This window comes from Oxyura jamaicensis, chromosome Z (genome assembly GCF_011077185.1).
Source record: "Oxyura jamaicensis isolate SHBP4307 breed ruddy duck chromosome Z, BPBGC_Ojam_1.0, whole genome shotgun sequence".
In the NCBI taxonomy this organism is placed as follows: Eukaryota; Metazoa; Chordata; class Aves; order Anseriformes; family Anatidae; genus Oxyura; species Oxyura jamaicensis.
Genome location: NC_048926.1, coordinates 33,587,105 through 33,604,448, shown reverse-complemented (window position 1 = coordinate 33,604,448; position 17,344 = coordinate 33,587,105). Strand labels below are relative to the sequence as shown.

Here is a 17,344-nt window from a genome sequence, read left to right as displayed (position 1 = left end):
CCTAATTTTATTCTAGTATTTGAAAATTCTTTTTAAGACTTGTGTATTATATTGCATTGAAGAAAAAGAATACCCGTAAAAAGACTGCTCAAGTTTTGCATCTTTTTAAAATCTTATTTCATATGTAAGATAGGAGAAAGTTTAGTATTAATCTTTTTGTGAAATATAAAATATTTTTAAAATTATAAGAAACATTTGTGACATCTGACTTTTTATAAATGTTTTGGAAAGCGTTGCAGTTTCTTTTCTTTTGTGTCACTAAGTGAAGCTCATTATTTTTACAGCCTTAATTCTTTCAAAAGAATTATTGTAAAAGAAAATAATAGTTGCTAACACCTCATATTTCTATTAGGAGGCACTAGCCTATTTCAGCCCTACAGTTTGTCCCAGTTTAGACTCCAACTTTGATTCAGATGTTCCTTGCTATCTCTGAAGATGGAGTAACATAATTTGTAACTGGAAGAAGAAATTTTTCCTACTGTGCTGTACAAATTTAACCTCACTGTAAAACACAGAGGGGAAAAAAAAATGGAGTGTCAGTCAGTTAGTAGCGACTGAGGTACATGTGTTTGGGGCTTACATTGTACGAAGGTTACAGACAGCCTGGCTGATTAAATTGCTTCTGTTATTAGGTGGACTCTGGAGAGGCAGATCTAGCGGATGAATCCACCTTTGAATCTCAGTATTCTCCGGAGAGTGACACGTTCCAGGCTTCAGTGTTAGCTCTGCATGGCAGCGCCTGTAGTGATGAGCTGAACTACACCCTCTCCCTTCCCTCGTCAGCTCCCAAGGTAAAATAAGGATGATTTTATTGATGTTAAAACTTGCTTATGAATGTGAAAAGGCTCAGTGTATGCAGCTGAATTACTAGATGTTGTCCTTGTTCCATCTGCACAACCGTTTGTTACCACTTTAAGGTACGGTTTTATTTAAGGTAATCCTGGTGTGTTGCAGTTGTCTGTGTGGAAGAGAGAGGCAGGTGGAAGATTGAAAACTTGGATGTGTTTTGTATAGCCAGGTAGAATACCGTGAGATACTTGTAATGTTAAAGCTGTGGTGCACTACAAAGAAAACTTCACCGGTATTACTTCAGAGCATATTAAAGAGTGGTAACACAAAATAACTGCATCATTCTACAGAATTTTAGATTTAGTAAGTTTTCATCCTAAGCTTTGCTTTTTTACTCCTTTGTAGTTAGAGTACTTGTTAATCAGTTTACTTTGTTCTTGCATAAATTGTTCATAATTATACTGTAATTAAATATGAAGGATATCAAACCTCTGATTGCTACTAATTTCTTTTTTAAGTTTCTCAATAATATTACAAAGACCAGTATCTTAATTCTTGCTGGTCACATACCCTTATGATTGTATCAAAGTTGGCTTTGTTTCTCTCCGTGTTTTTTCATGATCCTTCATCTTGTCAATCTATAGATCTATTTCACTAATCCAGAGTCTTCAGAGTAATTTCTCCAAGCACTCACCGTCTTTGAACCAAATATTGTAGGGATTTCTTTCTAGGTTTGCAGTCTGTGGTCTTCAATAGAGTAGCTTCTGCTTTTTTCTTCATGCCTGAGCCAGAGTATCTTCGTTTATCCCTTATATATTTGGCCCACAGAAGGCATTGTTTTGGAAAGCTAAATTCATCTTCTAATAGCTTCTCCCAATCCACAGAAGAGCACATCTCTGCTGTGCCAGTGGGACAGATTGCATTGTTCAATTCCATAATTGTTACTTAAATGGATTATGCATTTTGCATGCTGAGAAGCCTTTTATGAGACAGAGGTTAGATTTACATTATATTTCATGTTCCTGCTCTTAATCCTAAACTTAATCCTTAAGTTATTTTTGGTTTTGACTTAAAGATGGCTTTATTTTCTGTTTGTTGTTTTTTTTTGTTGTTGTTTGTTTGTTCATTTTTAAACATTATGGTCATGACATTTCACTGTTCTTCTCCATGCCTAAGTACGAAGGGAGTGTTCTCTACAAGTAATACTTTACGTTGTGCAATTATGAATGGCTTCACAAAGTAAATATAGCAAGGAAACCGGTTGGTAAAAGAAAACTTTAGAAGCAATTGAGATGCAGTAAAAATGAAAAAAAGTTCTATTAGGTGTAACAAGGAATGCAGAGGTATTTCAGCTATTTTTGACGACAAGGGCAGTTGAAATGCTGATTCTGAATACCTTTGCTGTCAATTTAAAAATAGGTGATGAAAAAATATTCTAAATTAAACTAATCAAAGTGCTCTAAAGAGGTACCAGATTTTGTTGAAAATTCCTGAAATTTTGTCTTCAAAAATCAAAGCGTTGACTTTGCTTAAATGAAACAAATTAAAAAATGTGCATATACTGCTACTTTAATACACGTGTGGCATACGGAGTAAATGTTGAACACTTCATGGGGCTTTGTAACGCATACATCCCACTGATTTGGAAATGAATACAAAACATAGTTAAAAGTAGGTGTCACAGCTCTCTTTGAAACCTATTTAAATAGATTATAGTCTTGGTGTTCTGTTCTCCAAAAGGTAGGAAATTATTTCATTGATTACATCATGCAGATTAGCTGTATTTAGGCCTTGCTCAATTATCTTCTCAGATGTTACTTAAACCAATTGTTTACAGGTGAACCTTTTTTGATGATGTCTAGGTACAAAGCAAGCATGTATGCACCTCATGAATGATGAGGAAAAAAAAAATAAGACTGTTGGTACAACATGTTGCAAAATATCTTGAAATCATGTGAATTTTGATTTAATATATACTAGAAAATAAATTGGAGAATCATGTTTTTTTCCCACTTTATGGAAAAGTAGAAGAAGATAGTAGATAAAAACTAAAACAGGTAGAGGTAGAAATTCTTGTGACTACATTTACTGCATTTAAGAGAAAATTCCCTAATATTGATAAAGAACCTATACATCCAACCTCTTAGTCTTTGATATATCTTCTTAATATCTAATGGCCTACATGTTTCTAAAATTAATTACTTTGAAAGCTGAGCTAGAGAATATTTGGATATTTTTCCAGAAGCTAGTGATTGTTGAAATTCCTTAAAAATACTTGAAATGGGAGACCTTAGGATCTTGGAAATCTAAATAAATTTCATATAAGGAAATTTGTCCTTTTAATGATGCTTTGAATAATGACACCAGCAATAAGTACTGATTGCTAAACTTCAGTAACTGCATCATTGTATTGCAGAGCTGTCACACTATGAAACTTCTGTGTTCATTTATTTGCTGAGATTTGACTGAGTTTTTACTGTTTCTTCTTTGTATGGAAGGGGTATAGAAATACGTTTCTTTTCAGTTAAATGGATAATCAGATTGCATGGTTGTTTTATAAGCTGCTTGAAATTACTTGTAGCAAAGTGATGTGAAAATAAAGACCTTGGTCTTGCAAATTTCTTCTACCTTAGGATGACACTTGTGTGCTTTAATTTTGGTAAGTTGCTGGTGGTGGTTGTGTCTTAATTTGTGGATGTCTGAGTGGACACTGCTTTGCTGAAGTTAGTGAAAATTTACTGAATGATACAATATTAGAATTTGGCCTTCAGCAGTAATTTCATATTCATTGATTTCTGTTATAAAATAGAAGAAGTCTGAAGAATCAAGTAAATTCTGTAGAAAAATGCCTGTAACAATCTACTGAAGACACTGATGTAACAACAAACACTTCTAAATTCTTGAATTCTTGTTATGGTTTAGCCCTAGCAGGCTGCTCAGCACCAGACAGTCACTCGCTCACTCTCCCCAGGTAGAATGGGGGAGACAATTGGAAAGGTAAAAGTGTGAGAACTCAAGGAATTCATTCTCCACTTCCCATTGGCAGGCAGGTGTTCAGCCACTTCCAGGAAAGAAGGGCTCATCACAGAATTTCACAGAATGGCTGAGGCTGGAAGGGACCTCTGAAGATCATCTAGGCCAGCTCCCCTGCTGAGCAGGATCACCTAGAGCATGTTGTGCTGTATGGCATCCAGGCGGGTTTTGAATATCTCCAGAGAAGGAGACTCCACAACCTCTCTGGAGAACCCATTCCTGTGCTCTGTCACCCTCAAAGTAAAGAAGTGCCCTCTCATATTCAGCTGGAACTCCCTGTGCTTCAGTTTGTGCCCACTGCCCCTCATCCTTTTGCTTGGGCACAACTGAAAACAGTTTGGTTCCATCCTCTTGACACTGTCTCTTCACATATTTATATGCATTGATGAGATCTCCCCTCAGCTTTCTCTTTTCCAGGCTAAACAGGCCCAGTACTCTCAGCCTGTCCTCATATGACAGGTGCTCCAGTCCCCTATCATCTTAGCAGCTCTGCTCTGAACTCGTTCCAGTAGTTCCATGTCCCTCTTTTACTGGGGAGCCTAGAGCTGGGCTCAATACTCCAGGTGTGGCCTCAGTAACGGTTTCTTGGGAAGACAAGCACCATCACTGCAAACGTCCCCTCCCTCCCCTCTTTCTTCCTCTTTACCCCAGCTTTTATTGCTGAGCATGATATAATATGGTATGGAATATGTCTTTGGTCAGCTATGTCCCCTCCCAGCTCCTGGTGCATCCCCAGACTCCTCAGTGGCAGGGCAGCATGAGGAGCTGAAAAGGCCTTGGCTCTGTGTGAGCACTGCTCTGCAGCAACTAAAAGATCAGAGGGTTATCACCACCATTTTCACCATTTTCATAAAAAATCCAAAACACAGCATTATGTGAACCACTACAAAGAAAAATAATTCTATTCCAGCCAAAACCACAACAATTCCATTACATTAATTTCTGCTTAAGATTTTAGCATGAAATACAAATTTTAATTATACTACAAAATAATAATGATTATTTGTTGTCTCCTGTTTTTAACAGGCTGTTGGAGAGGAATTTTTAAATGCAGCAGCTGATTACCATATATCCAACAAGAATCTGTACAACATGGATCTGAGTGAAAGAGTGAGAGAGCAAAAATCTGTAGCAGGCAAAAATCTGGAAACTGCAGCTGCTTTTACTAAAAAGGATTTTTTGCCTCTGGATGTTTCTGTTATCAACCAAAATGAAAGTGAGAATACAGAAGCTTGGGCTGGATCTCAGACAACAGCAGAATTTGTACAAAGTACAAGCCTAGCTACTACCATGCAGCTTGATGGCACTGGAAAAGTAATTTTATTTTTTTTAATAATAAAAAACAAACCATGGAAAGACATTATTAAATGATATAATCTAATACTGAAATTGATGCTGGCTAGCACCCACATATGGTTCTTTGATTGTAATGTCAAGAGTCAAATGTGGTAGCTGACATCAAAACTTTAAAATTTAGTGGATGTAGCCAAAACAGGAGATAATTTACAGCTTCAAGATAGTAATCTCCCAGAGACTGGAGATAGGGTGGGTGTTTGAAAGTGTGCTCATACTCACAGTACAAGACACTGCTGGAACACGGTGTTCTCGTTGGGCAGACCAGGGGTCTAGAGCAAGGCTATTCTGTTAAATTCTGCAGAGATGTGGACATCTGGAAGACGTTACATCCCGGTACTCATGCAAGGTTGCACAGTTCAACTTCCATACTAGCCTGTGATGCCAGCGTGTGCAAATACAGTTTTTCTTTTTCTTTATATGACAGTTGCTATGACCTATTACTATTCCTTCAATTCAGTGATTACTTAAGAAATTCTTAGAAGAGTGACAATTTTATATTAGCTTTATTACTTTAACACTGGCAAATTGAGAGGCATCTCTGGTGAGTGAGTCAGTGAGTTCTTGAATTCATCCCACTTATTTTAAGAGTGTAACTGGTGTCCCCAAATTAAAAATGTACTTTGCAATACATTCCATGTTACATAGTGAATGCACATATATGAGTTTGACCTTTGATAGACTGACTTTTCTAGTGACTTTAGAAGGAATCTGTATTAATTATAGCTTTGGTAAAACGTAAGATGAGTTAAGGTGTGTGTCTAGTCATACTTTTATATTGTCAATCTGAACTGATGTTATTTTCCTTTTGTGTTAGGATCAAGTGCTCTCAGTGGAAAAGGGCTGCTCAGTATCCGTGGAGGGAAGTTCCACAACCCCAAATTCAGTCAAAAATATGTATGAGAAGACCATCACTATTGCAAAAGGCAATTCAAGTCTAGGTAAAGTACCTAATATTTTTTGTAATTTGTTCAGGAACATGCTTTCTGTTTTTCTCCTGTGTTTCCTGTTCTACCAGTAAAGATTAATCCAGTTGCTGTCACCTTTAACAGCAAATAAGGTGCCCATTCTCACTAAGGATTTTTTTTTCTATAAAGGAAGTTAGTCAATCTCAAATGTTAACAGTACAGTTTTCGTATATTTTTTTTTACTGTCTGCGCATATGCGGTGGAAAAACAGGATAGGGCTAACAAGTGCTGTGTTTTGAGATTAAAACAAACAAACAAACAAAAACAACAACAAAAGAACGCCTGTGGTAAAAGAGTTGCAGATTCAAATACATGTAAAAGTGAAATCATCTTGTTTTCTGAAGATGGTCAAAAGGATCTAAACAAGCCATTCACTTCCTTGATAATGATTTTTACATGTATCATAAATTTCAGTATTTTTGAAAATCAGGTAATTAATATATTTAATAGATAGTATTTGTGACTCAAAGATGTCATAATTTTCTAGAGAATTTCAGATTTTTAAAGATCTTCAATCTGCAACAGCCTTAGCATCCTGACTAGAGGTTCATTGTGGCATTAACAGGCACAACAGGCTGGAGAACTCCTTGTCCTCAAGTCATAGAATCGGAGAATGGTTTTGATTGGAAGGGACCTTAAAGATTATCTAATTCCAACACCCTGCCATGGGCACGGACACCTCCCACTAGACCAGCTTGCTCAAAGCCCCATCCCATCCCTTGAACACTTCTAGGGATGGGGCATCCTTCTCTGGGCAACCTGTTCCAGTGCTTCACCACCCTCTGCTTAAAGAATTTCTTCATAGTATCTAAAATACCCTTTTAACTTCTAAACCATTCCTCCTTGTTCTTTCAGTCCTCTCCCTGACTGGAATGCTGCTGTAAGATCTCAGTGGAGCCTTCTCTTCTCCATGCTGGAGAAGACCCCAACTGCTCCACCCCAACTCTCTTAGCCTGTCCTCAAAGGAGAGGTGTTCCTTGAGCCCTCTGATCATCCTTTTGGCTCTCCTCTGAACTTGTTCTAATACTTCAGTAATCTTTTTGTGCCGGGAGCCTCAGAGCTGAGTGTAGTGCTCCCGGTGACGTCCTGTGTTTATGAATAAGCTTCTTAGACATAGGAATATAGAATCATAGGAAGACTTGGGTTGGAAGGGAATTTAAAGATCACCTAGTTCCAACCCCCTGACATGGGCAGGGCTGCAGCCCACTAGATCAGGTTGCCCAGCACCCCGTTCAGCTTGAACTTGAACACTTCCAGTGATGAGGCATCCATAACTTCTCATGGCAACCTGTCCCAGTTTCTCACCACCCTCTGAGTCAAGAATTTCACAGAATCACAGAATAGTCTAGGTTGGAAGAGACCTCCAAGATCACAGAGTCCAACCTCTGACCTAACACTAACAACTCCTCCACTAAACCATAAGCTCTACATCTAGATGTCTTTTCAAGACCTCCAGGAATGGTGACTCAACCACTTCCCTGGGCAGCCTATTCCAGTGACTAACAACCCGCTCAGTAAAGAAGTTCTTCCTAAGATCCAACCTAAACCTCCCCTGGTGCAACTTTAGCCCATTCCCCCTCGTCCTGTCACCAGGCACGTGGGAGAATAGACCAACCCCCACCTCACTACAGCCTCCCTTGAGGTACCTGTAGAGTGCAATAAGGTCACCCCTGAGCCTCCTCTTCTCCAGGCTAAACAGTCCCAGCTCCCTCAGCCGCTCCTCGTAAGCCTTGTTCTCCAGACCCTTCACCAGCTTTGTAGCCCTTCTCTGGACTCGCTTGAGCACCTCCATGTCCTTCTTGTAGCGAGGGGCCCAAAACTGAACGCAGTACTCTAGCTGCGGCCTCACCAGAGCCGAGTACAGGGGGGCAATCACTTCCCTGGACCTGCTGGCCACGCTGTTTCTTATGCAAGCCAGGATGCTGCTGGCCTTCTTGGCCGCCTGAGCACACTGCTGGCTCATATTCAGCCGACTGTCAGCCACTACTCCCAGGTCCTTTTCTGCCAGGCAGCTTTCTAACCACTCATCTCCCAGCCTGTAGCTCTGTTTGGGGTTGTTGTGCCCCAGGTGCAGGACCCGGCACTTGGCTTTGTTGAACTTCATACTGTTGGCCTCGGTCCAGCCTCTCCAGATCCTCCTGCAGAGCCTTCCTACCCTCGAGCAGATCGACACACGTACCTAACTTGGTGTCATCTGCAAACTTGCTGAGGGCGCACTCGATCCCCTCATCCAGATCATCGATGAAGATGTTAAAGAGGACTGGTCCCAGTTCCGAGCCCTGGGGGACTCCACTAGTGACCGGTCTCCAACTGGATTTGACTCCATTCACCACAACTCTCTGGGCCCGGCCATCCAGCCAGCTCTTAACCCAACGAAGTGTACGCCAGTCCAAGCCATGAGCAGCCAGTTTCCTGAGGAGAATGCTGTGGGAAGTGGTGTCAAATGCCTTACTGAAGTCAAGGTAGACCACGTCCACAGCCTTTCCCTCATCCACTAAGTGTGTCACCTTGTCATAGAAGATCAGGTTCGTCAAGCAGGACCTGCCCTTCGTAAACCCATGCTGACTAGGCCTGATTGCCTTCTTGCCCTGCACCTGCCGCATGATGACACCCAAGATAATCTGCTCCATGAGCTTCCCTGGCACTGAGGTCCAACTAACAGGCCTATAGTTCCCTGGGTCTACCCTCCAGCCCTTCTTGTAGATGGGCGTCACATTTGCTATCCGCCAGTCAAGTGGGACCTCCCCCGATAGCCAGGACTGCCGATAAATGATGGAAAGCGGCTTGGCCAGCTCCTCCGCCAGTTCTCTCAGTACCCTCGGGTGAATCCCATCCGGCCCCATCGACTTGCATGCATCCAAATGCTGTAGCAGGTCGCCAACCATTTCCTCATGGATTGTGGGGGCGACATTCTGCTCCCCATCTCCTTCCACCAGCTCAGGGTACTGGGCGTTGAGAGAACAACGGGTTTTGCTGTTAAAGACTGAGGCAAAGAAGGCGTTAAGCACCTCAGCTTTTTCCTCATCTCTGATTACTAAGTTTCCCCCCACATCCAATAGAGGGTGGAGATTCTCCTTTCCTCCTAACCTCTAATCTAAATCTCCACTTTTGGTTTAAAACTATTTCCCCTTGTCCTATCATTGTCTGCCCAAGCAAAAAGTTTCTCTTCATCTTATTTTATAAACCCCTTTTAAGTACTGAAAGACCGCAATTATGTCTCTCCAGAGCCTTCTCTTCTCCAGCAACAACCCCAACTCCCTCAGCCTGTCCTCACAGGACAGGTACTCCAGCCATCTGATCATCTTTGTGACCTCCTCTGGACTTGCTCTAACAGGCCTACATCCTTCTTTTGCTGCAGGCCCCATATGTGGGTGGAGTCTCATGAGAGCAGAGCAGAGGGGACAATGACCCTCCTCCACCCTGCTGGCAACACTTCTTTTGGTAAATCCCAGGATGCAGTTGCCCTTGCTGGCTGCAAGTGTGCACTGCTGTCCCATGTCAAGCTTTTCATCCACTTACTGGACAGTTCCTAGCTAGTCAGGGCCTTCTTCTTACAGCTTAGACAACTGTGTTGATTTCAACTGCAAGGGAATGTGAGGAACCAAGACCACTAAGAGATTTGTAAGAGATTTTTGTAAAGGTTTCTGTAAGGAGTTTGAAAAAGCACAAGTTGAGTGTCTCTATTAGTGTTCTTTAAGTATTTTTTTTTCTCTGATACAGATACATAGGCAGATGTTTATGTGGTTGACTGAATCTGGGTAGCCTGTGGGTTACAGCTGCTTTTTAAACTCTGTTCAGCCAGTTTCTATTGTTCAGCCTGTCTCCGCCAGTCTTAAGTTCACAGAGTAATGTGTTCAGTCTTTGTCTTCTGTAGTCATGTTTATATATTAATGATTAGAATTTTCTTGTAATCAGTATCCTTGAAGGCTTTGCTCTGGGTAGCTTTCTCCTTGAAGATCATTTTCCTTCTGCTCTGTCTGGACAAGAACGTAAGAGATGATGAATACAGAACTTCACTCCTGTTGCTTGCTATCTTGAAGTTTACATGCAAAACCAGGAGAACACAAGTGGGGTGTTCACTGCTTCTTTCTCTAGTAAATCTTCCTGTATAAGGCACTCTTGTTTCAGTTGCTTTGACTTGTTAAAGAAAACATTCATGTTGGTCAGTGCACAAAAAGGAGTGAAAACAAGTTTGGCACAACAAAGATGTTGAGGGGAAAACTATGTTGGGCCTGCAGGTACGTTTCCTTTGCCTTTTTGAAGAACATTTTTTCTTAGAAGTGTCAACAGTGTGAAAAGAACCTGGAGTTAAATGGTGCATATAAGCCTCAAGAAGCAGTGTCCTGCTTTACCACTGGTAGGATTGTCATGCAAATCAAATACTGGATTGTATCTGTCAGTAGTGCACATGCTCTTGCAGAAGTCAGGATTCTCTTCTAGGCCTAATCAATGGGCTGCCATAATTTTCTACAGAAGATTATTTTGTGTTATCCCTGTGCTTCTAGTTAATACCTTAATCATTTTAATTCCTTTCCTAAAAAGAACCATCATAAACCAAACTGACATGTGGCAGATGAACTCAATCAACTACTCAGAATTACAAATTCAGGGTGTTTTTGAAGCCATTCTGTTTCCTTTTTCGTTGAGATCTATGTGATTGTTGGCTTATTTTCTGCTTAAAATTTCCACTGCTCTTTGTTTTCTTATATTGAGCTTGATACATGAAATAACATAAGATAAAGTCAAGATACTGTGATTGTGATTGTGATTTGTAACTCCTGTCTCCTGTTAGAAGAAATAAACTCGAGGAGAATAAGGGCAATATTCAGGCTTGCTGACATTGGCAGGTCGAGTGGCTGTCTCCTGCCTTCCCAGACTCTCGTTGTATTTCTTTCTCTTGTTGTTTGGAATTGGGGCTCAGGGATAGTATTAACTCTTACCTGTTTCATGCCTTTTTCACTGTAGGGATGACAGTAAGTTCCAATAAAGATGGCTCAGGAATGATAGTCCGTAGTGTCATCCATGGAGGCTCGATAAGTCGTGATGGACGGATTGGTGTGGGAGACTGCATCCTGTCCATTAATGAAGAGTCAACCACTAACTTAACCAATGCACAGGCCCGAGCTATGTTAAGAAGGCATTCGCTTATTGGACCAGATATCAAGTAGGTACACCTCGAACAGTAGTTGTGGTAGGAAAGGGCTAATAATCAAAATCTGGTGAGATTTATGCATTTTTTTTAAATCAGAATTTTGTTTGTTTTCACTGTGTGGATTTATCTTTAAATCACCCTTTCAGATGAATAATTCACTACTGAATTACAGCATTGTAAGTCTGAAAGATAAAATCACTTGTGTGGGAGGCTCTGGGTGTTCTTAGAATTGCTGTGATTAGTTCCCATCATCGTTACTGCCCTATCCGGCTATATTGAAGGCATAGGATTTGTTAGAGTTCTACATTTACAGTATGACTCTGCTAAACAAAGTAAGGATTTTCTCAAGGTATTCATGCTTCTGAAAGGTTGACTGTCTGGCAGTTGCACATGTGATTTCATCTGATGGAGACCTTTCTTACGGATTTTGTCTTTGACTATCAGACAGGAAGTATGATACCTGATGTTAATGCAGAAAAGTAATATTTTAAAAAATGTCAGTACATCTGTAATAAACAGCAGAAATGGGCTGTTCTGTGAAGTCACTTCCAGGTTTTCATTAATACATATGAAGGAGCTTTTGCTCACATACACAGATATCTATACTTCGGAGTACTACTTTAAACCTGAAGTATTTGAGTCTTGAAAAATCCATTTGCTCAATGAGAAAGTTTCTTCTTCTCAAGTTCAGTTTACAGAATTTTAACTTTCCATTAAAGTACAATTCTTTCTAACTATCATAGTTGTGGAGTTAACTTTGCCCATATATCCACGATCTAGAAATGAGTTGTTCCGGAGCTTGTGACCAGTGCTCCAGACTTGTCAGTGCTGGGTTTCCATCTTAAAAAAAAAGAAAAAAAAAGAAAAAAATAATTTTTCTGAGCCCTGTGTTACTGTGGACTGGGTCAGGTCTGCTAATGGAATTACCAGAGATGATATTAATAGAAGCCTCTTTTTTAAAAAACAACAACAACAACAAACAAACAACAACAACAACAAAAACAAAAACAGAAAAACATAAAAAAAACATATCCTTGAAAATGAACGGTTCAGTCACAGTGTAACTGTGTAGTTTCTATCTGTTAAAAATGGACTGCAGGGCATTCGCTTGTTCCTCAGTCATACGCTACCTTTGAAGAGACCTGGCGTTCTGAGAATAGGTGGGCAAAGTATCTTCACTGTGGGTTGAAGGTTTAATGTCTGCCCCATGGCTGTCATGTTTGTGGGATCAGGACTTAACACAAGCTTGTTTGAGTGGTGGGTTCTGCTCATACAACTGTTTACATTTATAGACAGTGCTGTTGTGAATATGAGCAAGTCAATGTTGATAAAACTTGATATTATTTTTGTAAGATTTCAATCTATTGTAATTCCAACTTCCATGACGGAAATCAGTTGGTATGTACATATGAATATGTTTGTACATCTGCTTAGATACACATATGCCACAGCACAATTTTTTCTGCAAAGTCTTTTATTAGTGCCATAGTTAAGTGATCCAACACAGATGTGTTCATTTTTTGTGCTTATCCTTTTATAGCTCTTCATTTGTTCTATGTGAACATAAGTTTTGCTTTATAGTCTTAGTCTTTTTCCAGATACATTGGAAATACCAAAATCTCATATGAGATGTGAACATTCAGATGTCCCAAAATCTCATATGAGATGTGAACATTCAGATGTCCCAAAGAGAAGTGCATCACCTCCTTCTGTAAGAAGCTGAGGTATTCACATTCTGACTTAAGAATTTTAACTTTCATTTTATGTTCATGTTCTTTGGTGCATTCCCATGATAAGAGTTTAAATTGAAGTCATCTTTTGTCTGTCAGACAAATAAAATGCCATATCCTTTCTTAGCTTCTAAAGGAATCTTGCAAGAATATGGACAATATTTTTTGGCCTACATAGTTTTGCTACAAATCTACTTTATCAGCATAATTAAATGTTTCAATAATTTGCACTTTCAGGAGAAGTACAAGATTCCAAAAAAAATACTGTGATACAAATGTGTGGGTAAATGTGTCCCAAATCAAGAGCACTATCTCATGATAGTTATTCCTGTTTTTGAAGAGGGGTGAAGAGTTATATAAACACTGTTTCACAGTTAATATGATGTGATTCATGATCTAAGGGACAGCCTTTCTGATAAGCAACCATTGAAACTTTTTGGCATTATCTTAGGGAAACAAGGGTGTACAACCACTCAAATGTGGTTGTATTATTCCTTTGTCCATACAGGGCTGCAAAGCTGACACATTAATTATTAAGCTGAACTTTTGGGGGGTACCACATCGACCCCAAAAAGTGCTTAAGTAGGAATATTTTAATTTCAAACCTGTCTTTCAGTGGCAAACGTTATTTACTGAAAGCACAGGAAGCCATTCTTACTTGCTGTGTAAAGGCTTTTTGATTTTATTCAAGGAAATTCAATTTTTGATAGTTCAGGAGCCAGCAATCTGAGTTCCATTTGATGTGTTCTTTTTCTTTTTCCCTTTGCTTGTGGAAAACCACGTGTGGCCTTACCAGAATGCATTCTGTTTCATATACTCTACCATTCCAGGAGCTCTTATATTTCTGTAATAAGTTTTCTGCTTAGTGGCAGCTGCTTCTAGTATCTGTCAGATAATTACTAATCTGAATCAGAATTCACCTTCCTTAAGCTAAAGTGTGGTGGATGATTTCCTGATCAAGGAATGGAAGATAGATTGCAATTCTATTTTGCATGCTTGTTAATAATCACTGCTGTAGACAGATCAGATACTTTCTGGGGGAGGTATAGGTGAGGTGGAGATGGAAAAAAAATAGGAGAAAGGAAAAAAAAAAAAAAAGCAGCTCACACTTTTAACTACATAAGTATGCCTCTCACATTCAGCACGAGACAGTGACATTTGTTAACACCGTTGTAAAAAGATGCTGCATCGTATGCTTCACATTCTAGATCTTCTCCAGCACCTGCTGATGATCAGGCCCTCTTTTATGTGTGAGTATTGGCGATTCAGAAACTCATTATGGCTCGGTGTTGCAACTTGTCTGTAAAATCATTCCATGCCATGCTTTTATTACATCTATAATAATGTCAGGGATATTTCCAGATCTAGGTACATACTCTCTCTGTCTTGTGTGTGTGCATGTGCATGTATGGATGTATATAGAAAAAAATGTGTGTGTGTATATTTTTTTTTATATATTTATGTGTGTATATATATGGTTTAAAACTTGAAGATTATAGCATATCTCCTAAAACCAGAATACATATGTTTTTGTTCAAAAAAATTACTGCTAATGACAGCCACCCCAGATGTGTTCAGAGCATGTGTGTGGGAGGGGAGTGTGTGCTTTTATGGGGCTTCACTGCTAGAGTTGTCCCGAGTACAATGTACTGATACCAGGATTAATCAATGTAAAATTTTCTGCAGCACTTATAATTTACTTTCTTCATGTATAAAAAGGTTCAAATTAGAACTTACTTATTAATGACAGTTATTTCTGCTGAACATTCTCCATACATTGTTACTTGGTTTGTTGGTGTTTCAAGGTTTTGTGTGGCTGTTCAGTCAAGCATGTGATAAATGTTCCTCTGTACTGCATGCATTCTTGTGTTTACAGATGTTTTCATATGTACACCATGGTGTTTCCATTGTCGCTGCTTTCATTGCTAGTGTGTATCTTGGTGAGGGGGTGGTAGTTCTCAAAAAAGGACACCAGAGTACTTTCTCCTTCAAGCTGTACAGCTATGAAAAAGAGGGAATGATTAAGCCCTGTGTATGGTAGACAATTCACCTGTTTTGCATCTTCCGTGTTTTCATCCAATATTTGCTTTCTTAGCAATTGTTTCTCTTACTGTCTTCCCAGTGACTTACTAAGGCAGACATTAGTCTCTTCTGGGGATGAGCCATTCAGATTCCTTGATGAATTTTTATTTCTACCTTAGAGCACAAGGGTCAACGTGGTTGACCAGAGGCTCCCAGAACTTTTCATGTTCTGGCACTCTTGTGGCTTCAGTCTGGTTCCTGGCACATGATGAGGCATTCAGGATGGTGATGGATATCTTCAGACCTCACTGTGACCTCCAAAAACCAAGCAGCAATAGCAATCCAGCAAAGGATGGATTTGATTCACTGTGGGCTTTCTGCCCATGAACTACTAAACAGAGAACAGATTCTTGGCAGATGTGAAATCTAAGGCTGTTAGTGCAATCTGACCTTGCTATGTCTTACAGAAGAAAGGACCAGGAAAGAGAGACACTTAGCAAAGATGAAATACTAACAAACATGCTCCCTAAAACTCTAATTTTAAGCAGAGCTGGGTTTTGTGTGTTCTTTTTAATTTCAGTAATAATTACAGAATCCTAGAATGGTTTGGATTGGAAGAGACCTTAAAGATGATTTAATTCCAACATCCCTGTCATGGGCAGGGACCACTTCTGTTACACCAGGTTGCTCAAAGCTCCATCCAATGTGGCTTTAAACAGTACGAGGGATGGGGCATCCGCAACTTCTCTGAGCAATCTGTTCCAATGCCTCACCACCCTCTGAGTGAAGGAAGTTCTTCATAATACCTAATCTAAATACACCCCTTTTTAGTTTAAATACATTATTCCTTGTCCTATTATTACACCCCCTGACAAAGAGTCCCTGCCCAGCTTTCCAGTAGGCCCCCTTTAGGTACAAGGAGGTCACTATAAGGTCTCTCCAGAGCTCTCCAGAGCCTTCTCTTCTCCAGGCTGAACAACCTCAACTCCCTCAGCTTGTCCTCAAAAGAGAAGTGCTTCAGCCTTGTGACCATCAAGTCTCATGAGAACAGAGCAGAAGGGGAGAATCACCTCCTTTACTTTTCTGGCCATTCTGCTTTTGATACAGCCCAGCATACGGTTGACTTTCTGGACTACAAGTGCCTGTTGCTGGCTCATGTTAAGTTTCTCATCAACCAACACATCCAGGTCCTTCTCTTTAGGGCTGTTCTCAATCAGTTCTCTCCCCAGTCTGTATTTGTGCTTGGGATTGCTAAAAGCAATAGCATGGAGAGGGGAGAAGGATTCACATGGACAGTCACATCAATAACATAGCTTAGCTTATAGGAGCAGTTAAGGAAAGCTTTGCAGTTCACTGAACTTTGGAAATTAGCAAGCAAGAAAAAAGATGAACTCCTACACAGAATATACCTTTTCATACATTTGAGCTATGCAATTTGGTTTTCTTTCCCTCATTTCTTTTTTTCAAAATGCAAGTAGATGTAATTGCTTATATCTGTAAAATAGCTGAAGCATTACTGATGTTTAGTTGTAGATAAGAACAAAGAGAAAAAATACATATTTAATATTCCTTTGAGTTCTTAAAATTAAGCAGTTAGAACCATGGTTAAGCACTAGAATAGAAATAATGTAATTTTTCCAAAGAGATGAAGGAGCTGCCAGTGATACTATCTAAATTCATCTGCATCAGTTAGGTAACAGTCATTCAGTTTTAGACGTACAATCTTAAAATGGTGGAGTGAACCTCTTTCGTTCTTGATTCCTATGCTGAGCACAGAAATGGAAGCTTACCTTCGTAAGACAGTTTTCAGGAGATGTTTGTAAGTAGCATGGAAGGCATCCTTTGAGCTGCACCTTTTGAATGTCCTAGCACTGTCAGTTATTCATTCATATAATTAAAACCTACATCGTATCCCAGAACCTGTAGCACATCTGGTTTGCCTCCCCATTAGCTGATTTGTCATGCTGATGTCGCAAAGCAGGATGAGGGAAGGACTACCACTACCCTTGGACCATGGAACCCTTCGCAGTTTCCAGTGCTCCCTGTTCAAAAGGTCTGGATAAGAGATGAAAGATACTGGGCACTCTGCTGTCAGCAATCCCTCTCTGCATCTGGGCTCAATCTGGGCACATATATTTCCTACTAAGGGACTTGCCATTCTCCTATCTGTACTATGAACAACAGCTTCTTGCTACATTTTAGCATAAAGGAGATTGTTGAGATCATCTAGCCACCAGAACCATTGCTGGCAATTCTTTTTTTTTTTTTTTTTTTTTTTTTTTTTTTTTTTTTTTTTT

The 17,344-nt window shown here is 39.8% G+C and overlaps 1 protein-coding gene across 18 annotated transcripts in view; it reads left to right on the top strand.

Annotated features, from left to right (window-relative positions):
- Nucleotides 1–17,344, top strand: part of MPDZ (multiple PDZ domain crumbs cell polarity complex component) — a 103,918-nt gene that overhangs the window by 51,804 nt on the left and 34,770 nt on the right. For 14 of the 18 annotated variants that reach the window (XR_004746054.1, XM_035309499.1, XM_035309497.1 and 11 more), the window contains 5 exons: nt 633–791; nt 4,849–5,136; nt 5,993–6,116; nt 11,109–11,307; nt 14,234–14,275. Coding sequence is in view for 17 of the 18 variants with exons in the window: in XM_035309499.1 (XP_035165390.1) it covers nt 633–791; nt 4,849–5,136; nt 5,993–6,116; nt 11,109–11,307; nt 14,234–14,275 (812 nt within the window). In the remaining variant the exon portion in view is untranslated. The remainder of the gene's footprint in view (nt 1–632; nt 792–4,848; nt 5,137–5,992; nt 6,117–11,108; nt 11,308–14,233; nt 14,276–17,344) is intronic. The other 4 variants (XM_035309501.1, XM_035309500.1, XM_035309511.1 and 1 more) reach the window with 1 other exon arrangement.